Source organism: Saccopteryx bilineata, chromosome 3 (assembly GCF_036850765.1).
Source record: "Saccopteryx bilineata isolate mSacBil1 chromosome 3, mSacBil1_pri_phased_curated, whole genome shotgun sequence".
NCBI lineage: Eukaryota > Metazoa > Chordata > Mammalia > Chiroptera > Emballonuridae > Saccopteryx > Saccopteryx bilineata.
Genome location: NC_089492.1, coordinates 183230603 through 183255624, shown reverse-complemented (window position 1 = coordinate 183255624; position 25022 = coordinate 183230603). Strand labels below are relative to the sequence as shown.

The 25022-nt window shown below is 37.1% G+C and overlaps 1 protein-coding gene across 1 annotated transcript in view; it reads right to left on the bottom strand.

Moving 5' to 3' along the window:
• RANBP9 (RAN binding protein 9) overlaps positions 1-25022 on the bottom strand; it is a 102161-nt gene that overhangs the window by 35402 nt on the left and 41737 nt on the right. The window contains exons 3-5 of the mRNA XM_066268358.1: positions 10830-10882; positions 9460-9627; positions 3426-3448 (exon numbers count right to left, since the gene is read on the bottom strand). Coding sequence (XP_066124455.1) covers positions 3426-3448; positions 9460-9627; positions 10830-10882 — 244 coding nt within the window. The remainder of the gene's footprint in view (positions 1-3425; positions 3449-9459; positions 9628-10829; positions 10883-25022) is intronic.

Below are 25022 nucleotides of genomic sequence, written 5' to 3'. Positions count from 1 at the left end.
TAAAAATAAAGGACTCTCCAAACCATAACATTAAAAGGATTTTACTTGCTTAGCGCCAGAAAAAGAGAAAACAAACAAAAAACCCAGCTATTAAGCCCTTTAACCAATTCCAAATGAAACTTAAGTGTTACCAAAACCTCTGCAAAGGTTCTGAACCGCATCAACCTATACCTACCAGTATCCACACCTATACTCCACCACCCTCCTCACCTCCTTCACCAGATGTTCTTCTCTGAAGCTGCCCCTTCTTCTACTTACTTGACAACTCAATTTAATTTATCCAAATTAAACTAGCTCTCCCTCCTCAAAACTTGCTTCACATACATACAGACTTCTCCATATTAGTGAGTGGTATCTTCATCTTTCAATTTCTCAGGCCCCAAATTAAGAAGACAGATACCCTTTCTCACATTTTTACATCCTATGCATCAGAAAATCCTCTTGGCTCTCAGCTGGATTTTTTTATCCTATTGATTATTTATTAATACTCATTAATCCAAGTGGAACTTACTGTGGTACATAAATACTATAAAACAAAATCCTAACGTGACATTATTTTCCAAAAAAACTCTTGTTCCATCACTACTTATTAAATAATGCTTCCTGGTGAGCAATTTTGATCTGTAGACTTAATTTTCTTTAACATAGCAAAGTTTTTTCTATTGTAACTTTGATTTTTTTCTCTTTTCTTAAGATTTTCTTCAGGAATATCAATAATCTATAGTTTGGGTATCTATTCTCTGCCTTTGGGTTTCCTGTCATTTAAAAATATCTCTGAAACTGGAATGTGTCTTATAACTGATGGCATCTTACCTCTGACCAGGCAACTGTCATGATGCAGCTGCCACTGCCTGCACAGGTGTGAATTGGGTCAAGAATGATCTCACTAAAACCTCCAGCACTTGATTATTTTCCTGGTGAAACAGCTGGGTAACTGCACCCCTAAGACATTTCAGTCAACAAACCAGCCAAGAAAGGAATATCAGAGTCCTGGCTATCGTCAGGAACCTTTGGGCAATATTAAGAAAGTGAGCATCAAAACCTGCACAATGCAGTTAGGAGCTGGGGAGAAAGTGCCAAAGACATAATGGAGAACTCAAAAAATGTTTTTGATTGTTTAGAAGACAATCTCATGTAGAAAACCACAGATATCAATTCTAAAAAACTGGTTTAAAAAGTTGTGGACTCCGAACATGAAGTTTGAGGGATATTTTAATCAATTTATATTGCTTATTTCATCATTTTTAAGCATGTAACAAGGATATTGATTAAAATCTATTGAACACCCTCACAGGTTGCTAGGTAATTGTAAAATAAAAATTCTAAATGATAATCCCTAGATGGATAGTTTGGTTTGTTAGCATCGTACTAATATGCAAGGGTTGTGGACTGGATCCCCAATCGGGGTACATATAGTCACAGATCGATGTCCCTATCTCCCACTCTCTCCCTTCCTCTCTAAAATCAATTTTAAAAATAATAATAATAAATAAAAACTGGACAGCATTAAAAAAAAACTTCTAAGTGGTAAGAAAGCACTTTATCCTGGTTTGCTAGTTTTCCTACCTAGTAATGCATATTACAATTTATAGGGCCTTAGAGTTAGTTAAATAAGGTATCTAGAATCATACCACTTCTCACATTTCTAGTGATGTGAGCCACCATCATCCCTTGCTTGAATTTCTGCAACAGCCCCTTCTCAGGTCTGACTCTACCCATACTCCCCACCCCCTTCTATTTTTTCCATCCAGCAGCCAGTAATCATTTAAAAATGGAAGTTGTAGCATAGTAACTAAAACTCTGCAATGTCTTTGTATTTACTCAGATTAAATGCCTTACAATGGCCCTCAAGGTCCAGATGATCTAGCTCCCCCCAGTCCTTATTGTTATCTGACTCAGGTCCTACTACGCTCTGCCTTTCCCATGTCTCTCTACCTCACCTTGTGCTATTCTTCAAACTTGCCAGGCACACTCCTACTTTAGTGCTGTTCCTCCACTGTTCCCTCTGCCTGGAACATTCTTGATCTATATATCCATTACAAATATTGATCAACTTACGACCTATGCAACTACGACCATTTGACTTTATGACCACAATCACTAGCCACGACTGCTCCACGTCTGGCAGCACAAGCGTTGCCCAGCTGGGTGTACGACAGTGCGGACCAGCTTCCGGCAGCACTACCATCTCTGCGTGCACCATTTTAACTGTTATCCCAGACTCGGTACAGCAATTTGTGTTTTATGTCTTGGATATTTTTCATCAAACTCTCCCAAGATGTCTACCAAGAGGAAATTGTCTTTGCAAATATTAAACCAGTTGTACTGGTAATGCAGTATTTTACTTAATCCTGACAAATGTAAAAATAAGAAACAAAATGGTGTAGAGATGATACAAATGGCATAAAATGAACAAAGAAAATTATGATATATAACAATAATGAAAGAAAATTATGATAAAATATGACTTAAAAGATTTTTATAACATCATTTCACAGTACTGTATATATATATATATACCCGACTCAACTTACGACCAAATCGTGTTACGACCGGTCTGTCGGAACCAATCGTGGTTGTAAGTCGAGCACTACCTGTAGTTAACTCTCTCACTTCTTCAAAAGTTTCTGCTCAAGTCCTACCTTGAGCAAAGGTGAGCAAACTGTGTATCACATGTTCTATGCTGGGTATTCCCACTTTGTCCTCTTTCTTCGAAAACTACTTAAAACCTTTAAAAAATATTATTTACTTATTTATTTTTTAAGATTTTATTCATTCATTTTAGAGAGGAGAGAGAGACAAGGGGGAGGAGCAAGAAGCATCAACTTCCATATGTGCCTTGACCAGGCAAGCCCAGGGTTTTGAACCGGTGACCTCAGCGTTCCAGGTCGTTGCTTTATCCACTGCGCCACCACAGGTCAGGCATAATTTACTTATTTTTAACATTCCGTTTATTCTCGACATTGAAAGTCTGAATATGCTAAGAGGTTAGAGACTTTTACCTTACCTGTTTTCTTAAATGGTATATCCAAGCACAGAACCCACCACACAGTAGGCAGACAACATACACTGAATTAATACGTGACTAGAACTGCTATCAAGTCACTTGCTGAAAGTCCAATGATACCAAAGAAACATGTTTCAAATAAAGGCATAGTGACATTAAAAAGTATATTTTAATAATTAATTCTGATTTATTTATTTTTTAGCTACAACAAAGTTCTCTTGTGCAACAATGTCCAGTGCAATTTGGATCTTAATTTCTGAAGATCCACACCAACGTTGACTAGAGCGAGATCTCTATTCTATGCATGGCATATAAACTGAATGTCATTAAGAATGCATTATAAACATGCTCAGTACTAATTTTTTATACTTCATTTAATTGAAAATGCAAAACTGCTTTAAAAAAAAGTATGTCTTACCGGTAGGTCGGTGAAAGCAATACCTTAAAAAAAAAAAAGGTGACATTAGAAGTTGTTTTTCAAAAGCAGACTATGTTAACAAGCTAAATTTCTATTAAGAATAAAGAATAGCAAAGACAGAAAAGATTTAAAAAGTCTAATTTTTTTCAAAAACAATTAACAGGTCTGAATGAATGCTGACCCCCTTTCCAAGATAATCTTTATTAGTCACATACTAATTTTATTTTGGGCATACTGCTATTGACTCCAGGATTTTTGAAATGATTTTAGATATATCTCCAAAACTATGTTAGACGTCATATAAAAAACAATGGTTGCAAAATAGTCACATCTGAATATTGACCAATACCCAAGGTGCTTTATCCAGCCTTATTATTTAATCTTCCTCACTTAGATTTAGCTTTTAAATAATTTCGAGATTTTTCTGTTAAAATAATAAAAAGGTAAACAATAGAAAATATAGTATTTTTGCTTCTTAAAAAAATTCTTGCCCTGGCCGGTTGGCTCAGCGGTAGAGCGTCGGCCTAGCGTGCGGAGGACCCGGGTTCGATTCCCGGCCAGGGCACACAGGAGAAGCACCCATTTGCTTCTCCACCCCTCCGCCGCGCCTTCCTCTCTGTCTCTCTCTTCCCCTCCTGCAGCCAAGGCTCCATTAGAGCAAAGACGGCCCGGGCGCTGGGAATGGCTCTGTGGCCTCTGCCTCAGGCGCTAGAGTGGCTCTGGTCGCAACATGGCGACGCCCAGGATGGGCAGAGCATCGCCCCCTGGTGGGCAGAGCATCGCCCCATGGTGGGTGTGCCGAGTGGATCCCGGTCGGGCGCATGCGGGAGTCTGTCTGACTGTCTCTCCCTGTTTTCAGCTTCAGAAAAATGCAAAAAAAAAAAAAAAATTCTTATAAAAAAACCCATTCTTGAATAACTTGACTACTCTGGAAAAAAATTCCTCCTTCAAAAGCTAAAAGATTTGTACAGTTGAGAATTTCTTTTAAATGAATTCTAATAGTAGTAATTTCAATACAGTCATGTTCCAAATACACTTGGAACAGTGTTAGTGTCAACAGAATAAGTCTACTAGCATCCCTAAGTGATGATTTAATAATCTCCCTTCAAATATTAAAATATATTACTTAGCTGAAAATAAGATAAACCAGTGTCTCTATAGGCCCTCATTCATATATTTAAAAAGACTGAGTTCTAGAAAAATGGGAGAGGTGATGTTGGTAAATCAGCTAACCTCAAATCTTCCAGTCTAAACACACATTGAAACAAAACAAAGACCACACCAGCACTATCCCTACAGTGTTGGTCATCATCTGAAAAGTGAGGACATTTTGTTAAATTGTCCTTAAGGTATATCTTCCCACTTAAGATTCTATGACTCTGTAATTGTGTTGTACCATCAGAAAACTATCTGACTCTTTTTCAGGTAGTACTGAAGTTAAAAGACAAACTGACTATAAAATCTCTATGATGTATTTTTTAAAACAAATGTGTTAAAACAGTGCTTTGTATTGTAGTTAAAGTCCTTTTAAAAACTAGTAAATTCACGTTGGCTTGTAAAGCAAGGCTGAAGGTCCTCTCCTGCCACCAGGTAAACTATTCTGATTACTTTTAGCTTCATTCATAAATATAAAGCAAAGTGACTGAGGGCCAAATAAATAAGAAAAATTATACTAGCACTAGCCAGGGAGCTCAGCTGGTTAGAGCGTTGTCCTGATACACCAAGGTTGTGGATTTGATCCCCAGTGAGGGCACACACAAGACTCAACCAATGAATGCATTAATAAGTAGAACAATAAATCACTGTCTCTCCTTTCTTCTTTCTCTAAAATCAATAAACAAAAAAAATTTTTTTTAATAAAAATTATTCTAAAAATTTCAGAAAACTTCCACAGAAAATAAACTTTTGCCATAAAATAGCCTAATCAATTCTTTTCCTCAAAGATGTCTATTTGCAACAAAATTGCCTAAATTATATTGTTTCAGCTTGAACAGGTGGTGGCACAGTGGATAGAGTGTTGGACTGGGACATGGAGAACCCAGGTTCGAAACCCCGAGGTTGCCAGCTTGAGCGCAAGCTCATTTGGTTTGAACAAGGCTCACCAGTTTGAGCCCAAGGTCGCTGGCCTGAACAAGGGGTCACTCTGTCTGCTGTAGCCCCCCCCCCCCCGTCAAGGCACATATGAGAAAGCAATCAATGAACAACTAAGGTGCTGTAACAAAGAGTTGATGCTCCTCTCTCTCTCTCCTCCCGCCTGTCTGTCTGTATCTGTCCCTCTCTGTCTCTGTCACAAAAAAATAAAAGTTAACTGCTTCAGTAAAAAATTCCTTTCTGCAATTACTTAAATCTTCTCTCTCTACTGACAATTCTAGTAAAAATTCCAAATTAATTTCACAGATTAACACTTTTAACCACTGCCAAATATAGCTACCATAATCTATACATAGAGACCACAAAAAGATGCCAGTTTAACAAGCTGGTATAGTTTTTTATATTTCTAATTTCCTGATTTGTCTAAAACCTTTTTGAAAAGTGATCTTCAATTGATGCATGATATTCATTAAAACAAAGTAAACATTTCAAGTTAAATTAACCTAGATTTTGAAATATTTCTCCTTTAATTATTTTCTCATATAAAAACCTTTCTATTTCACCATTTACGGTAAATAAATACATATTTTTAAAACCTTTATGAGACAGAAACCAAAGACATATCAGCTTATAGGTAAAAATTATTTGTTTAGGAAGTACAAAGGAACAGTAACATAGTATTTTATCTTCTAGATGCTAGAATCAGGACGAGAGGTAAGCACATTTCTCTTATAAAGGGGCAGAGAGTAAGTATTTTCTGCTCTCTAAGCCACATGGTCTCTGTCACAGGAAAGCAGCCATACAAAGTACATACATACAGATGTGGCTGCATTGCAATAAAACTTTACTTAAACAGACAGACCAATTTGGACCAGGGTGACCTCAATTCTAAAGGAATAACTATGCTCGCCAATGTTTACCATTGCATCCCTGTCTCCTAGCCCAGTCTGTCAAACAATGAGAATAAACAACTCACTACTGTGTACTCACTATATGTGTGAGGTGATCACCTAAGAATTGCACGAGTCATTTCAGTTTAGTCTAAGAACCCTAGTGAGGCAGGTATTATAGCGATCCTAGTTTACAAACTGAAGCACAGAAATAGTAATTAATTTGCATAAGGTCACATGGCTTAAACCAAGAGACAAAGCCAGGCAATTAAAGAACCCATATTAACAACTGTTATACTGCCCCTCTATGTGCCTAATAATATACTGCTCACAAAAATTAGGGGATATTTAAAAATTAATATGAAGCTATAAAATATCCCCTAATTTTTGTAAGCAGTATGTATTTCTTAATTTATGAATAATGCCAAATGTTTCAAATGTACTTAAAATTCGAATTTAATTCCCACATTAGGTACCCTTAGAAAATCCCACATTTTAGAGATAGTTTTCTTATTCAGGAGATAATTTCAATTTAAATATCTGTGAAAATCTAATCAAAAATCAATTACATCTTCACAAATAAATTTTCTTCTCAGGAATAAAGTTTAAAAAACTATAAAAAGGCTAATTTTAACTTTTAAAATGTCTTCTTTATTTCTGAAACAAAGTTCATGCCCAACAGATTTTTCCTGGTTTAAGATATTAAATGTCATTAGCAGCCGAGCCAACCGAGACTATCCCAGTTAACTACTTGGACAAGTCAAAGCCAGAACAGCAACAACAAATGGAAGGGGCTGAATCCTCCTAGAAACCAGTTAGCCACAACGATCAAATTACAAATACACATAAAATTTGCAAGGCATCCTTAATATTCTTACAGTACTAAAAATACAGTTGAAACCCGAACAAAGCAGGGATAAGGTGCTGGCTCCTGTCCAGTTGAAAATCCACACACGACTTATGACTCCTCCCAAAAGTTTAACTACTAATAGCCTCCTTTTGACCAGAGCCTTATTGATAACCTAGTCAATTAACACACATTTTGTATGTTATATGTATTATATCATGTATTCTCACAATAAAGCTAAAGAAAAGAAAATGTTATTAAGAAAATCATAAGGAAAATACATTTATAGTACTGTACGTATTTACTGAAAAAAATCCACATATAAGTGGACCCATGCAGTTCAAACCTGTGTTGTTCAAGGGTCACCCATTGAACAAGAATCTTTTGTAGACTTGTGACAATATATCAGATAACACAGGACTTCAGAATCAATAATAAGCAGAATGAAAAGTTTTAAGCCAAACATAATATGGAAAAGACACTAACATTATATTAGAAGTAGGCTGGACACTAAGAAAAAATAACTATTACCATTGCAGCTAGAAATTTATAATCTTCTACAAGAAATTATAGAAAAAAATAGTTTTTTTGTTTGTTTGTTTTTCTTCTTTTCCAAGTGAGAGGAGAGGAGACAGAGAGACAGATTCCCACATGCATCGCAGCCAGGATCCACCTGGCAACCCCGTCTGGGACCAGTGTTCATAACCAAGCTATTTTTAGCATCTGAAGTGGAAGCTCCACAGAGCCATCCTCAGTGCCCAGGGCCAATGTGCTCAAGCCATGGCTGCAAGAGGAGAAGAGAGAAAGAGAGAAGGGGAAAGGGGAGGGGTGAAGAAGCAGATGGTTGATTCTCCTGTGTGCCCTGACCAAGAATTGAACCTGGGATATCCACACGCTTGGTAGATGCTCTATCACCGAGCCAACTGGTCAGGACCCAGAGAGAATAGTTTTTGTGTTATATCAGAGAACAGCTATAAAATGTCTAAGCATACTATCTGCAGTCTAATTTAAATACTGTTTATAAGCAAACTGAAATTTCTGCCTTCTGGGTTTACTTAGTTTTTGCCTTTTACTTTATCTCATCAGAAATATTTGCTATCCATCAATTACATTTCAAACAGTAGAAGTTATGTGGAATCTTTTTATTTTTAAAGCATCAGTCTCACCATCCTTTATACTTTCCACAATTCAAATAACAAAATCTAGCCTGACTAGGCGGTGGTAAAGTGGGATATTGAGGACCCAGGTTCAAAACCCCAAGGTTGCTGGCTTGGGTGCAGGCTCACTGGCTTGAGCGTGGGATCATAGACATGACCCCATAGTCGCTGGCTTGAGCCTGGGGTTGCTGGCTTAAGCAAGGTGTCACTGGCTCAGCTGAAGTGCCCCGGTCAAGGCACATATGAAAAAGCAATCAACGAACAACTAAAGTGCCACAACTACGAGCTAATGTTTCTCATCTCTCTACGTTCCTGCCTGTCTGTCCCTATCTCTCTTTCACTTTAAAAAAAAGAAAAAGAAAAAGAAAACAAAGAGTATAACAACCATATATACTTTTAAATTTGAGCATTATGAGCTCATATTTAAGTGAAAACCCTAATTTTCTATTAGTGTTAAAAATGGATAGATATCTATGTTTTCATTAATCTATACTGTTCTTTATTAGTCATCTGTCTTGTATTATGGGTTTTGCTTTTATTTGTTTGTTTTAATTCTGATCCTTTTTGCAGAACTAACTTATAGTCACTATCCTTATCAATCTTTGTTACCAGGCATGACCTTTTCGTGTGTCAATGTCCTTCATTGCTTGGTAGCATCAAGTTTTTCCTTCCTTTGTTATTTCATTCCATACTGGACTAAAAACTGACAGCCTCTTTTTCTTAGCACCTGTTAACCTAGAGACTGAATCACACGTGAAAGGTTTTATTCAAAGCAGAGCAGAAAACACTTAGCACTTCTATTACTAGAATAAATATCTGAGCGTGGAAATATTTCTAAAGTTATTCCTATACATGTGATGCAATGTGGCCTTCACAGAATACAATTTATTTTTTATCATTTTCTCAATTTTCACCTGGAAGGAACAAAGAAATAATTCCTAGAAGCATCTATTTATAAAGGAAAATTACACAATAAGTATGACTACCACGATTTAAGTACAATAATCACAATATTTGGTTATTTTACATGCAAAACATTGTCTTAGTACCTAAACTATGTCCATTCTTGGTGTAGAAGCAGGTATTGTTGATAAGGTTAACACAACAGCCAATGACATCACCAGTCGTAAAAGTTGGTCCATAAGGTTGTCCCGTTCCAGAAGAACAAAATGAATGTCCATCATCCCCATGATAACCATATGAATGTTTATCCCAGCCTAAAGAGAAAGTTCCAATATATTTACAATGAAATGTCAAATTTCTCTGTGCTACAGGTAGTCACTAAGATTATGATCAAATAAACAAGAATAGTACAACAGATGACACACAAAGATAAAATCCCCAAATGTACATTTAAATTCTCCACAATTATACTACATAATTTCTATGTTATTAAAATACTGTCTACAACATTAAGGAAAATAAATTCACCTCACAGAACCTTAAAACTTGTATCAAACAGAGAGACTCCTACCAGAAAAAAAAGAAAGATACATTTTCCATGCTATTTTCTTTGCTAATAGACCAAAGAAATTTTGTTTTGACTGGTTTTTATACACACATACACTTTAATATAAAATATAGTTTTCTATTTTGCTTTCTATTCTCAAAAAGTTTCCTTCCAAATTAAATCATCACTCCCATCTGATTAATGGTTTTGAGAAACAGTTCTGTTATATGAATTCAGACCTTTTTTAGTTTACTTTTAACATCAGGCCTACATTCCCAGAATACTGAACTGAAAATGGGTTACCGGCTAAGAATGCATTGGGTAGCAAACAGAACCAACCACATTAAAATATTTTAAGTTGAGGCCTGACCAGGCGGTGGCGCAATGGATAGAGCATCAGACTGGGATGCGGAGGATCAAGGTTCGAGACCCCGAGGTCGCCAGTTTGAATGCGGGCTCATCTAGTTTGAGCAAAGCTCACCAGCTTGGACCCAAGGTCGCTGGTTCGAGCAAGGGCTACTTGGTCTGCTGTAGTCCCAGGGTCAAGGCACATATGAGAAAGCAATCAATGAACAAAGGTGTTGCAACGAAAAACTGATAATTGATGCTTCTCATCTCTCTCCCTTCCTGTCTGTCCCTATCCATCCCTCTCTCTGACTCTCTTGTCTCCAAAAAAATAAATAAATAAAATAAAAAATTAAAATTGATATAACTGCATACTAGAAGTTAAAAATACCGAAAATCAAAAACAGGCAACAAAACAAAAAATGTACGGTATATATAAGTTTTGCCAAATAGTATAAAGTTAAATTTCTTTAAAAACTCAGTTTCCACTCTGAACTCAAAATACAGGTGATTAAAAGTACAGAAAAATCAAAATACTTAGCTATTTCAAATTATTAACTGAAAATTTTAGCCACAAAGACTATGGAGACTATATATACACTCTAGTTCATATTACAACTGTACCTGGTAGTCTATTCATGTTCACACCTTGAGCAGAAAGACCAATTCCCATGTAACTGTTTAAAAATAAGAAAAGAAGAATAGCAGGTTATCATAGTCAAAAATGTATAAATTACTTAACACTCAAATTATTATCAGAACTAAGCCCCTTTGAATTTTCAAAGGGTCAGTACAAAAAAAGTTAGTGCAATTCATTAAATAGAAAAAAGGGTAATATTAAGCAACAATAAAACCCGGATCATAGCAAATTCCAATAATCATTCATAAACACACCCAAATTGGTAATAACTATGCCTTCTACTAACAACAATAAAAACTTTTCCAACTTATCAACACATAAATCCTTAGGATTTAGACTTCTGACAGAAAGTCTATTATGGAAGAAAAAAAAAGTTAAATATGAGACAAATGTGTTTCAAAAAACAAAGTACAAATCCTAACCCCATATCCACACTAAAGAACATGGATATATATTTGGAAAAAGTGTCAAATTTATATAAAACATCTGAAATCCTTAATAAAATTACACTAATAAGTATTGTAGGGTCACTAGTCCACTAAAGAGTTAACCACCTGATGTTGTATGAAGATTATAGACCCAATGACTACAGACTCTACAATCTTTATACAACATCAGGGTAGTTAACGCTTTTGCAGGCCAGGACAAAATTACTGGTGGACGAGCGGTTGAAAACCACTGATGTAGATAGAGTACCTATGAAGAGTTTTCTAAAAGTGTTTTAGCAAATTCACACAACTGACCTAAACATGAGATGCTTAATTTATGAAACTAGGAGAACACGAAGACAAAACCAATCTGAAGAACACAGAGAAAAAATATTCAAGGGGGGAAAAGGCCTTTGGGCCAGTATCAGAAGGTCTAACAGACATGTAATCAGAGTTTCATACAGAGAGAAAGAGAGAAAGGGGCAACTTAATTTTGTGGGAGGAAAAAAATTTTTTTATAGATTCAAGAAGCACTGAAAGGGAAGTAGGGACCCATGCCAACACAAGGTATTATATATTAAGGGAAATATCCTTTAAGATATTTATTATCAAATAATTTTATTTGACTATTTACAAATTTATTTTAAAAGTCTTAAAAATCTGCCTGACCTGGCGGTGGCTGCCTGACCTGGCGGTGGCACAGTCAAATACAGCATTGAACTGGGACACAGAAGATCCAGGTTCGAAACCCCAAGGTCACCAGCTTGAGCGTGAGCTCATCTGGCTTGAGAGAGGGCTCACCAGCTTGAGCGAGGGGTCTCTGGCTTGAGCAGGGGATCACAGATGGGACCCCATGGTCACTGGCTTGAAGCCCAAGGTTGCTGGCTTGAGCAAGGGGTCACTCACTCTGCGGTAGCCCCCGGGTCAAGGCACAAATGAGAAAGCAATCACTGAACAACTAAAAAGTTGCAATGAAGAATTGATGCTTCTCATCTCTCTCCCTTCCTGTCTGTCCCTATCTGTCCCTCTCTGACTCTCTCTTTGTCTCTGTCAAAAAAATAAATTAATTTCTTAAAAATTCTTTTAAAAATCTACAGGCCTTGTCCGGTTAGCTCAGTGGATAGAGCAACAGCCCAGCGTGCAGTGTCTCAGATTTGATCCTCACTTTCTCCCCCTCTCACAGCCAAGTGGCTCAACTGATTCAAGAGTCAGCCTCAGGTGCTGAGGATAGCTCGGTTGTGCATCAACCCCAGATGGGTATTGCCATATGGATCCCATCAGGGTGCATGCGGGAGTCTCTATCTCCCCTCCTCTCACTTAAAATAAATCTACACAATAATCAGTGAACTTAACAAGTAAAATTTAATAAGGCTGCAGAATACAATATTACTATACAAAAATCTACTTTATTTGTATGTACTGAAGCAATCACTAGGAAAATAAAATTTCTAAAACAAGTACTACAATAACAGAAAACATAAAACACTTAAAAATTGAACAAAAGACACACAAGACCTCTATTAAAAATTACCAAATATTGTAAATAAAAATTAAAGAAGATGTAAATAATTAGAAAGCTATAGCATATTTATGGATTGAAAGACTCATTATTAAGGCTGCAATTCTCTTCAAACTGATCTTTAGAATCAATGCAATCCAAATCATAATCATAATAGAAGGTTTTGTAAAAACTGGCAAGCTGAGTGTAACATTTATATAGAAATGTACAAGATCTAAAATATTCAAAGGAAGCTTGAAAAAGAATCTAATTGTAGGACTTACACAATCTGACCTCAACATTTACCATAAAACTGAGCAATCAATAAAATATGACACTGGAATAATGATCAAGAGAATGAATTAAGAAAGAGCCCAAGAAGAGATCCAAACCTATAGTCATTTAATAATGTATAATAGGGGCCAAATCCAAAGGGTTAGAAATACTCTTCTAACAATAGTGACAGAATGAATATAAATATGGGGAAAAAAACAAACATTAATCTCCACCTCACAGAGAGCCAACTGAAGATGAATCAAATTTCTAAATATTAAAGTTACAACTATAAACCTTCTAAAATAAAACATAAAAATATCCTGCCCCGGTCAGTTGGCTCAGTGGTAGAGTGTCAGCCTGGTGTGTGGAAATCCCGGGTTCAATTCCAGGACAGGGCACACAGGAGAAGCATCCATTTGCTTCTCTACCCTTCCCCCTCTCCTTCCTCTCTACCTCTTTTCTCCTCCCACAGCCAAGGCTCCATTGGTCTCCGGTGCTGAGGATGACTCCATGGCCTCCACCTCAGGTGCTAGAATGGCTTTGGCCGCAATGGATCAACGCCCCAGATGGGCAAAGCATCACCGCCTGGTGGGTATGCCAGGTGGACCCCAGTCGGGCACATACAGGAATCTGTCTGACTGCCTCCCAGCTTCTAAGTTTGGAAAAATACAAAAAGAAAACATAAAAATATCCTAATTGTATGGAGATAAAATAAAGATTTATTAGAACATAGAAAGCAAGAACTGTAAGATAATAAACATATAACTTAGACTTCACCAAAATTAAAAACTTCTCAAAAGACATTAAGACAATCCAATTTTCTAAATGGACAAAAGATATATTAGACACTTCACAAAGTAAGACATTAAAGATGGCCAAGAAGCACAAGAGGGAAATGCAAATTAAAACCACAAAGGTAGCACTAAACACTCACGAGAATGTTTAATATTTATAAGACTGACAATATCAGTGTTGACAAGAATATGGACAGTAAGAACTTTCATACATTGTTGGCAATTTAGAATGGTACAATCATTTGCAAAAATGGCTGGCAGTTTCTCATAAGACTAAACATATACCTACCCCAAGAACCAGCAATTCCACTCATAAGAAAAAGAAGACATGTATCCAATCCAACCTAAAGGTATTTTGAAACAACTAAAATGAGACACTAAAAACCCAAAATCTATGGAACACAGCAAAAACAATCCTAAGAGGAAAATTCATAGCATTATAGGCCTACTTCAAGAAATAAGAAAAATCTTAAATAAACAACTTTACACTTAAAAGAACTAGGAAAAACAAACACAAATAAAGCCTAAAGTGAGTTAAAGAAAAGGAAGTAACAATCAGAGCAGAAATAAATTATATCGAGTCTAAAAACAAATACAAAAAAAAAAATCAATAAAACCAAGAGCCAATTCTCAAAAAAGATAAACAAGAATGATAAATATTTAACCAGATTCATCAAGAAAGAAAGAGTACCAAAATAAATAAAATGAGAAAGAGAAGTAACAACTGCTATCAAAGAAATGCAAAGAATTGTAAGAAAATATTACAAACAACTACATACATGACAACAAATTGGATATTCTGGACAAAATGGATAGATTTTTAAAGATACATTCTTCCTCAAATGAATAAGAAAAAAATTAGAGAACTTGAATAGACAGGTAACAACTAATGAACGAGAAGCAGTAATCAAAAAACTATAAGGGGGTGAAGAAGGAGAGAGGGGTTAGGGGAGGGGCACAAAGAAAACCAGATAGAAGATGACAGAAGACAATTTAACTTTGGGGGAGGGGTATACAGCACAATCAAATGTCAAAATAATCCAGAGATATTTTCCCTCAACATATGTACCCTGATTTATCAATGTCACTGCACTAAATTAAAAAAAAAAAAAAAAAAAAAGGAAAAAAAAAACACTATAAACAACAGTCCTGGACCAGATAGCTTCACAGAATTTTAATAAATATTCAAAGAACTAACACCTAATTCTTCTCAAACTACTCCAGACAAATTCAAGAGGAGGCAAGACTCCCAAGCTCATTGTAGAAGGTCGGCATTATCTGAATTCCAAAACCAGATTAAGACACTACAAAAAAAGAAAATTATACACCAATACCCCTAATGAACATAGATGCTAAAAATCCTCAACAAAATATTAGTCAACCAAATTCAGCAATACATTAAAAAAATTATAAGAAATGATCATTTGTGATTTACTCCTGGGATATAACACTGGTACAATATCCACAGGTGAATGTGATACACCATATAAAAAAAAATAAAAGATAAAAATCACATAATCATATCAACAGATGCAGAAAAAGCATTTGACAAAATCCAGCACCCATTTATGATAAAACCTCTCAGCAAAGTTGGAGTAAAAGGAACATACCTCAATATAATAAAGGCCACATATGACAAACCCACAGCCAAGGTCATACTCAATGGTGAAAACTACAAGTGTTTTCTTAAGACTGAAAACAAGAAAGGATGTCGATGACGTCAGAGTAATGGCGCAGTAGGAAGCAATACCGATAAATCTCCCCCAAAATTCAACAAGATCTTCAACCAGAAACAGAAAAACCTATCCTTGGAGCCTCCAGATGTTTCCCAATACACCCGAAGGTATGGTCGAGCGAAAAATTGGCTAAATATATAATCAAACCGTGAAGGAAATAGGAAGTAAGAAATGCTCTGCCTTCCTCACTAACCTGAACAGGGCGGCTTTCACTGGGAACTGAGAATATAGAAACTAAGGCGGGCAAAGGGGGTGAATAGATCCAGGCCACGGCACAAACAGCCGAACCAGGCTGTGGTTCAGAGATTCAAGCCGAGGAAAAACTGTCCGCGCCAAACCCAGACAAAGAAGGACAAGCGGGGCAGCCATTTTCCCCGATCTCCAGTTCCGAGCGCGCAGATAGTGGGCGAGAGATTCCTTCCAAAGCCCCGGGAGTGGGTGCCCGTGTTATCCCACAGAGAGGCAGAGTCAGAGGCCTTTCTGTGGGCTGAAAGCGGAATCTTGGGCCGCCCCAGCACCTTGAAAAAGCCATGCTCGGGGACGGAGCAAGAGCCAATTCCAACGCTGGAACTTTTCCGTGTGGGTGGGGGTTTCACTCAGAGGGTGAGGCGGCCAGTCTGATATCCTGGTCTGCGCGCGCAGATAGTGGGCGAGAGATTCCTCTAACTGCCTCGGCAGTGCGTGCCGTGTTATCCCACAGAGTGGCAGAGCCAGAGGTCTTTGAGTGGGCGGAAGCCCCGCCTGATTATACTAGCAGCTCTGACTGACTGAGCCTCACCCAAAGCCCTGTCCTGAGTGGGAATAGAGTGGGGAGTTGCCAGCTCTTTGAGCCTCTTACTATCCAGGCAGAGGCAGCAGCAACCCCATACTTGGATTATCAGGCTACTAATTGAGAAAGGAAAAACTAGGAGAAAGGATCCAGGAACACAAACTCTCTCACTGTCGAAGCCTATAAATGCTAATGACCCTCGACTGCCAATGAGACTGAAGCACAATACACGATATCGCCATAGAGACTTATCAACTGCAAACCTCTACCTGAGTGTGCCAAAAGGGCAGAACCCGGGGTACAGAGTCACCGACCAGGAAGAGGGAGAGAAAAGAAAAAGCAAGAAGATAACCTCTCAAAATCAACAATAATCTGCAGACTTTATAACCTATCCCATTTTATTATATTTGTTCATTTGTTTCTATTATCTTCATTCTTGATTTTTTTTTTTCCTCCTCCAATTTGGTAGTTTAACTCTCTGCTGGTCTTACTCTCTCCTCTCTTTGAACTACACTACCCATAAGTGTTACATCTCCCATTATCTTTTCTTTCCTAGTCCTTTCTCTCTATGAGGGTTGCACTCCAAAACCCTTAACACACTCTCTCTCTCTCTCTACTCTTTTTTCTTCTTTTAGTGGTTCCCTCTTTTTTTCTCTCTCTCTCTTTCTTTTCTCCCTCTATATTAGTTTCTTCCTTTCTCCTTTACGTCTCCTCTCATTCAAACCTCAATAACGAACAATATATTATCTGGGACTCAAACTTATATTTGTGGCATTTTGGGGGGTTTTTACTTCACCTTTTTAACACAATAGCAGTGCTCCCATCCCTGGCTCTCCATTTCATCTAGTCCTTGTTCCACTAAATACAATAGTAATTTTTTAATTTGTCCCCCCATTTTCCTGTTTCCCTCCTATTCCTCTCATCATAACTCTTAGTCAACCAACACCTAAAAGCAAATCATTTTATTCTTGACCCAAATTTATTTTCTTATTTGCTTTTTGTGGGTCCATACACACTTTTCTTTGTCTTTTTTTTTTTCTTTTCTTTTTTTGTCCCTTTATTACTTCTCCCCAATTCAGGCCCTCCATTACAGGCATTGTTTGTTCTATTTAGTACAATATAATTCACAGTTCACCACAAGATTTTCTCAAGAAAGAGGGGAGAGGAGAAGAAATAAGGAGGGGGGGGAATAATTTTCTTTTTTTTCTTTAATTTTTATTTTATTTTATTTTATTTTTCTTACTTTCATTATTAATTTTTTTAAAAAAAACAACTCTTTGATTTTTAATTTTTTTAACTTTTTATTCCTTATTAAATCTTATTAATACTATCAACAAAACCACCCTCAGATGCCATTAAGGAAGAGAAAATCAAATATCATGGATACAAAAGAAAGGGAGGTAACACAGCTAGATGAGGAAAAATCTATGGAGAAAAAATTTAATATATTGGAAACCTTGGAGCTAAATGACAGAGAATTTAAGATGGAAATCCTAAAAATACTCTGAGATATACAAGCAAACACAGAAAGGCAATTTAGGGAGCTCAGAAAACAACTCGACAAACACAAAGAATATATTTCCAAGGAAATTGAAACTATAAAAACAAATCAAACAGAGATGAAAAACTCAATACATGAGCTGAAAAACGAGGTAACAAGCTTAGCTAATAGAACAGGCCAGATAGAAGAGAGGATTAGTGAAATAGAAGACAAGCAACTTGAGGCACAACAGAGAGAAGAAGAGAGACTCAAAAATTTAAAAAAATGAGATAGCCCTACAAGAATTATCTGACTCCATCAAAAAGAATAACATAAGAATAATAGGTATATCAGAGGGATAAGAGAGAGAAAATGGAATGGAGAACATACTCAAACAAATAATAGATGAGAACTTCACAAGCTTGTGGAAAGAACTAAAGCCTCAAATTCAAGAAGCAAACAGAATTCCGAATTTTCTAAACCCCAACAAACCTACTCCAAGGAATATCATAATGAAATTGGCACAAACCAACTGCAAAGAAAAAATTCTCAAGGCAGCCAGGGAAAAGAAGAATACAACATATAAAGGAAGGCCCATTAGATTATCATCAGATTTCTCAGCAGAAACTCTACAAGCTAGAAGAGAGTGGACCCCAATATTTAAAGTCCTGAAAGAGAGGAACTTTCAGCCACGAATACTATACCCATCAAAGCTATCCTTCAAATATGAAGGAGAAACAAAAACATTCACAGATACAGAAAAGATGAGGGAATTTATGATCAGAAAACCCCCATTCCAGGGCCCTGGCAGGTTGGCTCAGCAGTAGAGCGTCGGCCTGGCATGCGGAGGACCTGGGGTCGATTCCCGGCCAGGGTACATAGGAGAAGCGCCCATTTTGCTTCTCCAACCCCCCTTCCTCTCTGTCTCTCTCTTCCCCTCACACAGCCAAGGCTCCATTGGAGCAAAGATGGCCCGGGCACTGGGGATGGCTCCTTGGCCTCTGCCCCAGGCGCTAGAGTGGCTCTGGTCGCGGCAGAGTGACACACCAGAGGGGCAGAGCATCGCCCCCTGCTGGGCAGAGCATCGCCCCTGGTGGGCGTGCCGGGTGGATCCCGGTCAGGCGCATGCGGGAGTCTGTCTGACTGTCTCTCCCCATTTCCAGGTTCAGAAAAATGCAAAAAACAAAAAAAAAAACAAACCCACAAGTAAAAGCTCCAAGAACACAATAAAACCAAATTTAAACTGTGACAACAAAAAGAAAGGGGGGGAAGAGGATAGAGATTAACAGTAGCAAAGGACGATGGAGTGCAAAAGTACTCACAAAATAGTGCTCTACAATGAACAGGGTAGGAACTCATTTCATTATTTAAAGGTAACCACCATTGAAAAAACCACCACAGAAGCACATGAGATAAAAAAGACAGCAACAGAGGAAAGATGTATGGAATATAACAAAATAAAAACAAAAGATATAAAAACGAAAGAGAAGGATCAAACAAGACACAAAACTAACAGAAAGCAATCTATAAAATGGCAATAGGGAACTCACAAGTGTCAATAATTACACTAAATGTAAACGGATTAAACTCACCAATAAAAAGGCACAGAGTAGCAGAATGGATTAAAAAAGATAATCCTACTGTATGCTGTCTACAGGAAACTCATCTAAGTAACAAGGATAAAAACAAATTCAAAGTGAAAGGCTAGAAAACAATACTCGAAGAAAATAACATCCAAAAAAAAGCAGGCGTAGCAATACTCATATCTGATAATGCTGACTACAAGACAGCAAAAGTACTCAGAGACAAAAATGGCCATTTCATAATGGCTAAGGGGACACTGAATCAAGAAGACATAACAATTCTTAATATATATGCACCAAACCAAGGAGCACCAAAATATATAAGACAGCTACTTATTGACCTTAAAACAAAAACTGACAAAAATACAATCATACTTGGAGACCTCAATACACCGCTGACGGCTCTAGATCGGTCATCCAAACAGAGAATCAACAAAGACATAGTGGCCTTAAACAAAACACTAGACCACCTGGATATGATAGTCATCTACAGGACATTTCATTCCAAAGTGACTGAGTATACATTTTTCTCCAATGAACATGGATCATTCTCAAGAACTGACGATATGTTGGGTCACAAAAACAACATCAGCAAATTCAGAAAAATCGAAGTTCTACCAAGCATATTTTCTGATCATAAAGCCTTGAAACTAGAATTCAACTGCAAAAAAGAGGAAAAAAATCCCACAAAAATGTGGAAACTAAACAACATACTTTTAAAAAATGAATGAGTCAAAGAAGAAATAAGTGCAGAGATCAAAAGATATATACAGACAAATGAAAATGATAATACAACATATCAGAATCTATGGGATGCAGCAAAAGCAGTGATAAGAGGGAAGTTCATATCACTTCAGGCATGTAGGAACAAACAAGAGAGAGCCCAAGTGAACCACTTAACTTCACACCTTAAGGAACTAGAAAAAGAAGAACAAAGACAACCCAAAACCAGCCAAAGAAAGGAGATAATAAAAATCAGCAGAAATAAATGAAATAGAGAACATAAAAAGTATAGAAAAAATTAATACAACAAGGAGCTGGTTCTTTGAAAAGATCAACAAAATTGACAAACCCTTGGCAAGACTTACCAAGGAAAAAAGAGAAAGAACTCATATAAACAAAATCCAAAATGAAAGAGGAGAAATCACCATGGACACCGTAGATATACAAAGAATTATTGTAGAATACTATGAAAAACTTTATGCCACTAAATTCAACAACCTAGAAGAAATGGATAAATTCCTAGAACAATACAACCTTCCTAGACTGAGTCAAGAAGAAGCAGAAAGCCTACACAGGCCTATTAGTAGAGAAGAAATAGAAAAAAAACCATTAAAAACCTCCCCAAAACTAAAAGTCCAGGCCCTGATGGCTATACCAACGAACTTTATCAAACATTCAAAGACTTGGTTCCTATTTTACTGAAAGTCTTCCAAAAAATTAAAGAAGAAGCAATACTTCCAAACACATTTTATGAGGCCAACATAACCCTCATACCAAAACCAGGCAAGGATGGCACACACAAAAAAAACTACAGACCAATATCTCTAACGAATACAGATGCTAAAATACTAAACAAAATACTAGCAAATCGAATACAACAATATATTAAAAAGGTAATACATTATGATCAAGTGGGATTCATCCCAGAATCTCAAGGATGGTTCAACATATATAAAACGGTTAACGTAATACACCATATCAACAAAACAAAGAACAAAAACCACATGATCTTATCAATAGACACAGAAAAGGCTTTCGATAAAATACAACACAATTTTATGTTTAAGACTCTCAACAAAATGGGTATAGAAGGAAAATATCTCAACATGATAAAGGCCATATATGATAAACCATCAGCTAACATCATATTAAATGGCACTAAACTGAAGGCTTTCCCCCTTAAATCAGGAACAAGACAGGGTTGTCCACTCTCTCCTCTCTTATTTAATGTGGTACTAGAGGTTCTAGCCAGAGCAGTCAGACAAGACAAAGAAATAAAAGGCATCCAGATCAGAAAAGAAGAAATAAAGGTATCACTTTTTGCAGATGATATGATCCTATACATCGAAAACCCCAAAGAATCCACAAAAAGACTACTAAAAACAATAAGCCAATACAGTAAGGTCGCAGGATACAAAATTAACATACAGAAGTCAATAGCCTTTCTATATGCCAACAATGAAACATTTGAGAACGAACTCAAAAAAATAATCCCATTCACGATTGCAACAAAAAAAATAAAATACTTAGGAATAAACATAACAAAGAATGTAAAGAACTTATATAATGAAAACTATAAACCATTGTTAAGGGAAATCGAAAAACATATAATGAGATGGAAGAATATACCTTGTTCTTGGTTAGGAAGAATAAATATAATCAAGATGGCCATATTACCCAAAGCAATATACAAATTTAATGCAATTCCCATCAAAATTCCAATGACAATTTTTAAAGAAATAGAACAAAAAATCATCAGATTTATATGGAACTATAAAAAACCTCGAATAGCCAAAGCAATCCTAAAGAAAAAGAATGAAGCTGGGGGCATTACATACCTGACTTCAAACTATATTATAGGGCCACAACAATCAAAACAGCATGGTATTGGCAGAAAAACAGACACTCAGACCAATGGAACAGAATAGAAAACCCAGAAATAAAACCACATATATATAGTCAAGTAATTTTTGATAAAGGGGCCAAAAACACACAATGGAAAAAAGAAAGCCTCTTCAACAAATGGTGGTGGGAAAACTGGAAAGCCACATGCAAAAGAATTAAACTGGACTACAGTCTGTCCCTCTGTACTAAAATTAACTCAAAATGGATCAAAGATCTAAACATAAGACCTGAAACAATTAAGTACATAGAAGAAGACATAGGTACTAAACTCATGGACCTGGGTTTTAAAGAGGATTTTATGAATTTGACTCCAATGGCAAGAGAAGTGAAGGCAAAAATTAATGAATGGGACTACATGAGACTAAGAAGTTTTTGCTCAGCAAGAGAAACTGATAACAAAATAAACAGACAACCAACTAAATTGAACATGATATTTTCAAACAACAGCTCAGATAAGGGCCTAATATCCAAAATATACAAAGAACTCATAAAACTCAACAACAAACAAACAATCCAATAAAAAAAATGGGAAGAGGACATGAAGACACTTCTCCCAGGAAGAAATACAAATGGCCAACAGATACATGAAAAGATGCTTATCTTCGTTAGTTATTAGAGAAATGAAAATCAAAACTGCAATGAGATACCACCTCACACCTGTTAGATTAGCTATTATTAACAAGACAGGTAAAGCAAATGTTGGAGAGGCTGTGGAGAAAAAGGAACCCTCATCCACTGTTGGTGGGATTGTAAAGTAGTACAACCATTATGGAAGAAAGTATGGTGGTTCCTCAAAAAACTGAAAATAGAATTACCTTATGACCCAGCAATCCCTCTACTGGGTATATACCCCCAAAACTCAGAAACATTGATACGTAAAGACACATGCAGCCCCATGTTCATTGCAGCATTGTTCATAGTGGCCAGGACATGGAAACAACCAAAAAGCCCTTCAATAGAAGACTGGATAAGAAGATGTGGCACATATACACTATGGAATACTACTCAGCCATAAGAAATGATGACATCGGATCATTTACAGCAAAATGATGGGATCTTGATAACATTATACAAAGTGAAATAAGTAAATCAGAAAAAAACAGGAACTGCATTATTCCATACGTAGGTGGGACATAAAAGTGAAACTAAGAGACATTGATAAGAGTGTGGTGGTTACGAGGGGGAGGGAGGAGAGGGAGAGGAAAAGGGGGAGGGGGACAAAGAAAACTAGATAGAAGGTGACAGAGGACAATCTGACTTTGGGTGATGGGTATGCAACGTAAGTGAACGACAAGATAACCTGGAGTTGTTATCTTTGAATATATGTATCCTGATTTATTGATGTCGCCCCATTAAAAAAATACAAAAAACAAAAAACAAAAAAAAAGGAAAGGATGTCTACTTTCACCACTTTTATTCAACATAATATTGGAAGTCCTAGCCATAGCAATCAAATGAAAAGAAATAAAAGGTATCTAAATTGGAAAAGAACAAGTAAAGAATAGGTAAAACTCGTTATTTGCAGATGACATGATATTGATAGAGAACCCCAAAGATACCACCAATAAACTACTAGAACTGGTAAGTTAATTCATTAAAATAGCAGAATACAAAGTAAATATCCATAATTCAGTTGTACTTTTATACACCAATAATAGAGTATCAAAAAGATAACCAAGAAAACAATCCCATTCATGATTACATCAAAAACTAAAGTACAGCCTGACCAGGTGGTGGCGCAGTGCATAGACCATCGGACTGAGATTCGGAGGACCCAAATTCGTGAGCGCAGGCTCATCTGGTTTGAGCAAAGCTCACCAACTTGGACCCAAGGTCGCTGGCTCAAGCAAGGGGTTACTGAGTCTGCTGAAGGCCCACAGTCAAGGCACATATGAGAGAGCAATCAATGAACAACTAAGGTGTTGCAACGAAAAACTAAGATTGATGCTTCTTATCTCTCTTCATTCCTGTCTGTCTGTCCCTATCTATCCCTCTTTCTGACTTTCTATCTCTGAAAAAAACAAAACAAAAAAACAAAGTACAAAGAATACATTTAACCAAAGACATAAAAGATTTGTACCCCAAAAATTATAAGACACTAATGAAAGAAACTGAAGCCTGACCAGGCAGAGGCACAGTGGACAGAGCGTCAGACTGAGACACAAAGGACCCAGGTTCGAAACCCAGAGGTCGCTGGCTTGAGCATGGGATCACAGACACGACCCCACAGTTGCTGGTCTGAAGCCCAAGGTCACTGGTTTTAGCAAGGGGTCACTCACTCTGCTGTAGCCCCCCCAGTCAAGACACACATGAGAAAGCAATCAATGTACAACTAAGATACCGCAACAAAGAACTGATGCTTCTCCTCTCTCTCCCTTCCTTTCTGTCTGTCCCTCTCTCTGTGGAAAGAAGGGAGGGAGGGGAGGAGGGAGTGAGTGAGGGAGGAAAAATGAATATCCAAATAAGTCGAAACATACCGTGGTCATGGAGGAAGAATTAACATCTTTAAAACGACCATACTACCCAAAGCAATCTATAGATTCAATACAATTCCTATCAAGACACCAATGTCATCACAGAACTAGAACAAATATTCCTATAATTTATATGAAACCACAAAGACCCTGAATAGCCACAGCAATCTTAAGAAAAAAAGAACAAAGAGAAATCATGCTATCAAACTATACTACAGCCTGACCAGGCGGTGGCACAGTGAATAGAGCATCGAACTGGGATACAGAGGGCCTAGGTTTGAGACCCTGAGGTCACCACTTGAGGGTGGGCTCACCAGCTTAAGTATGGGATCATAGACATGACCTCAAGGTCATTAGCTTGAGCTCAAAGGTCGCTGGTTTGAACCTAAGGTCACTGGCCTGAGCCCAAGGTCGCTGGCTTGAGCAAAGGGTCACTTGCTCTACTGTAGCCCACCTCTGGTCAAGGCACATATGAGAAAGCAAAGAACAATTAACAATTAAGGTGCCACAA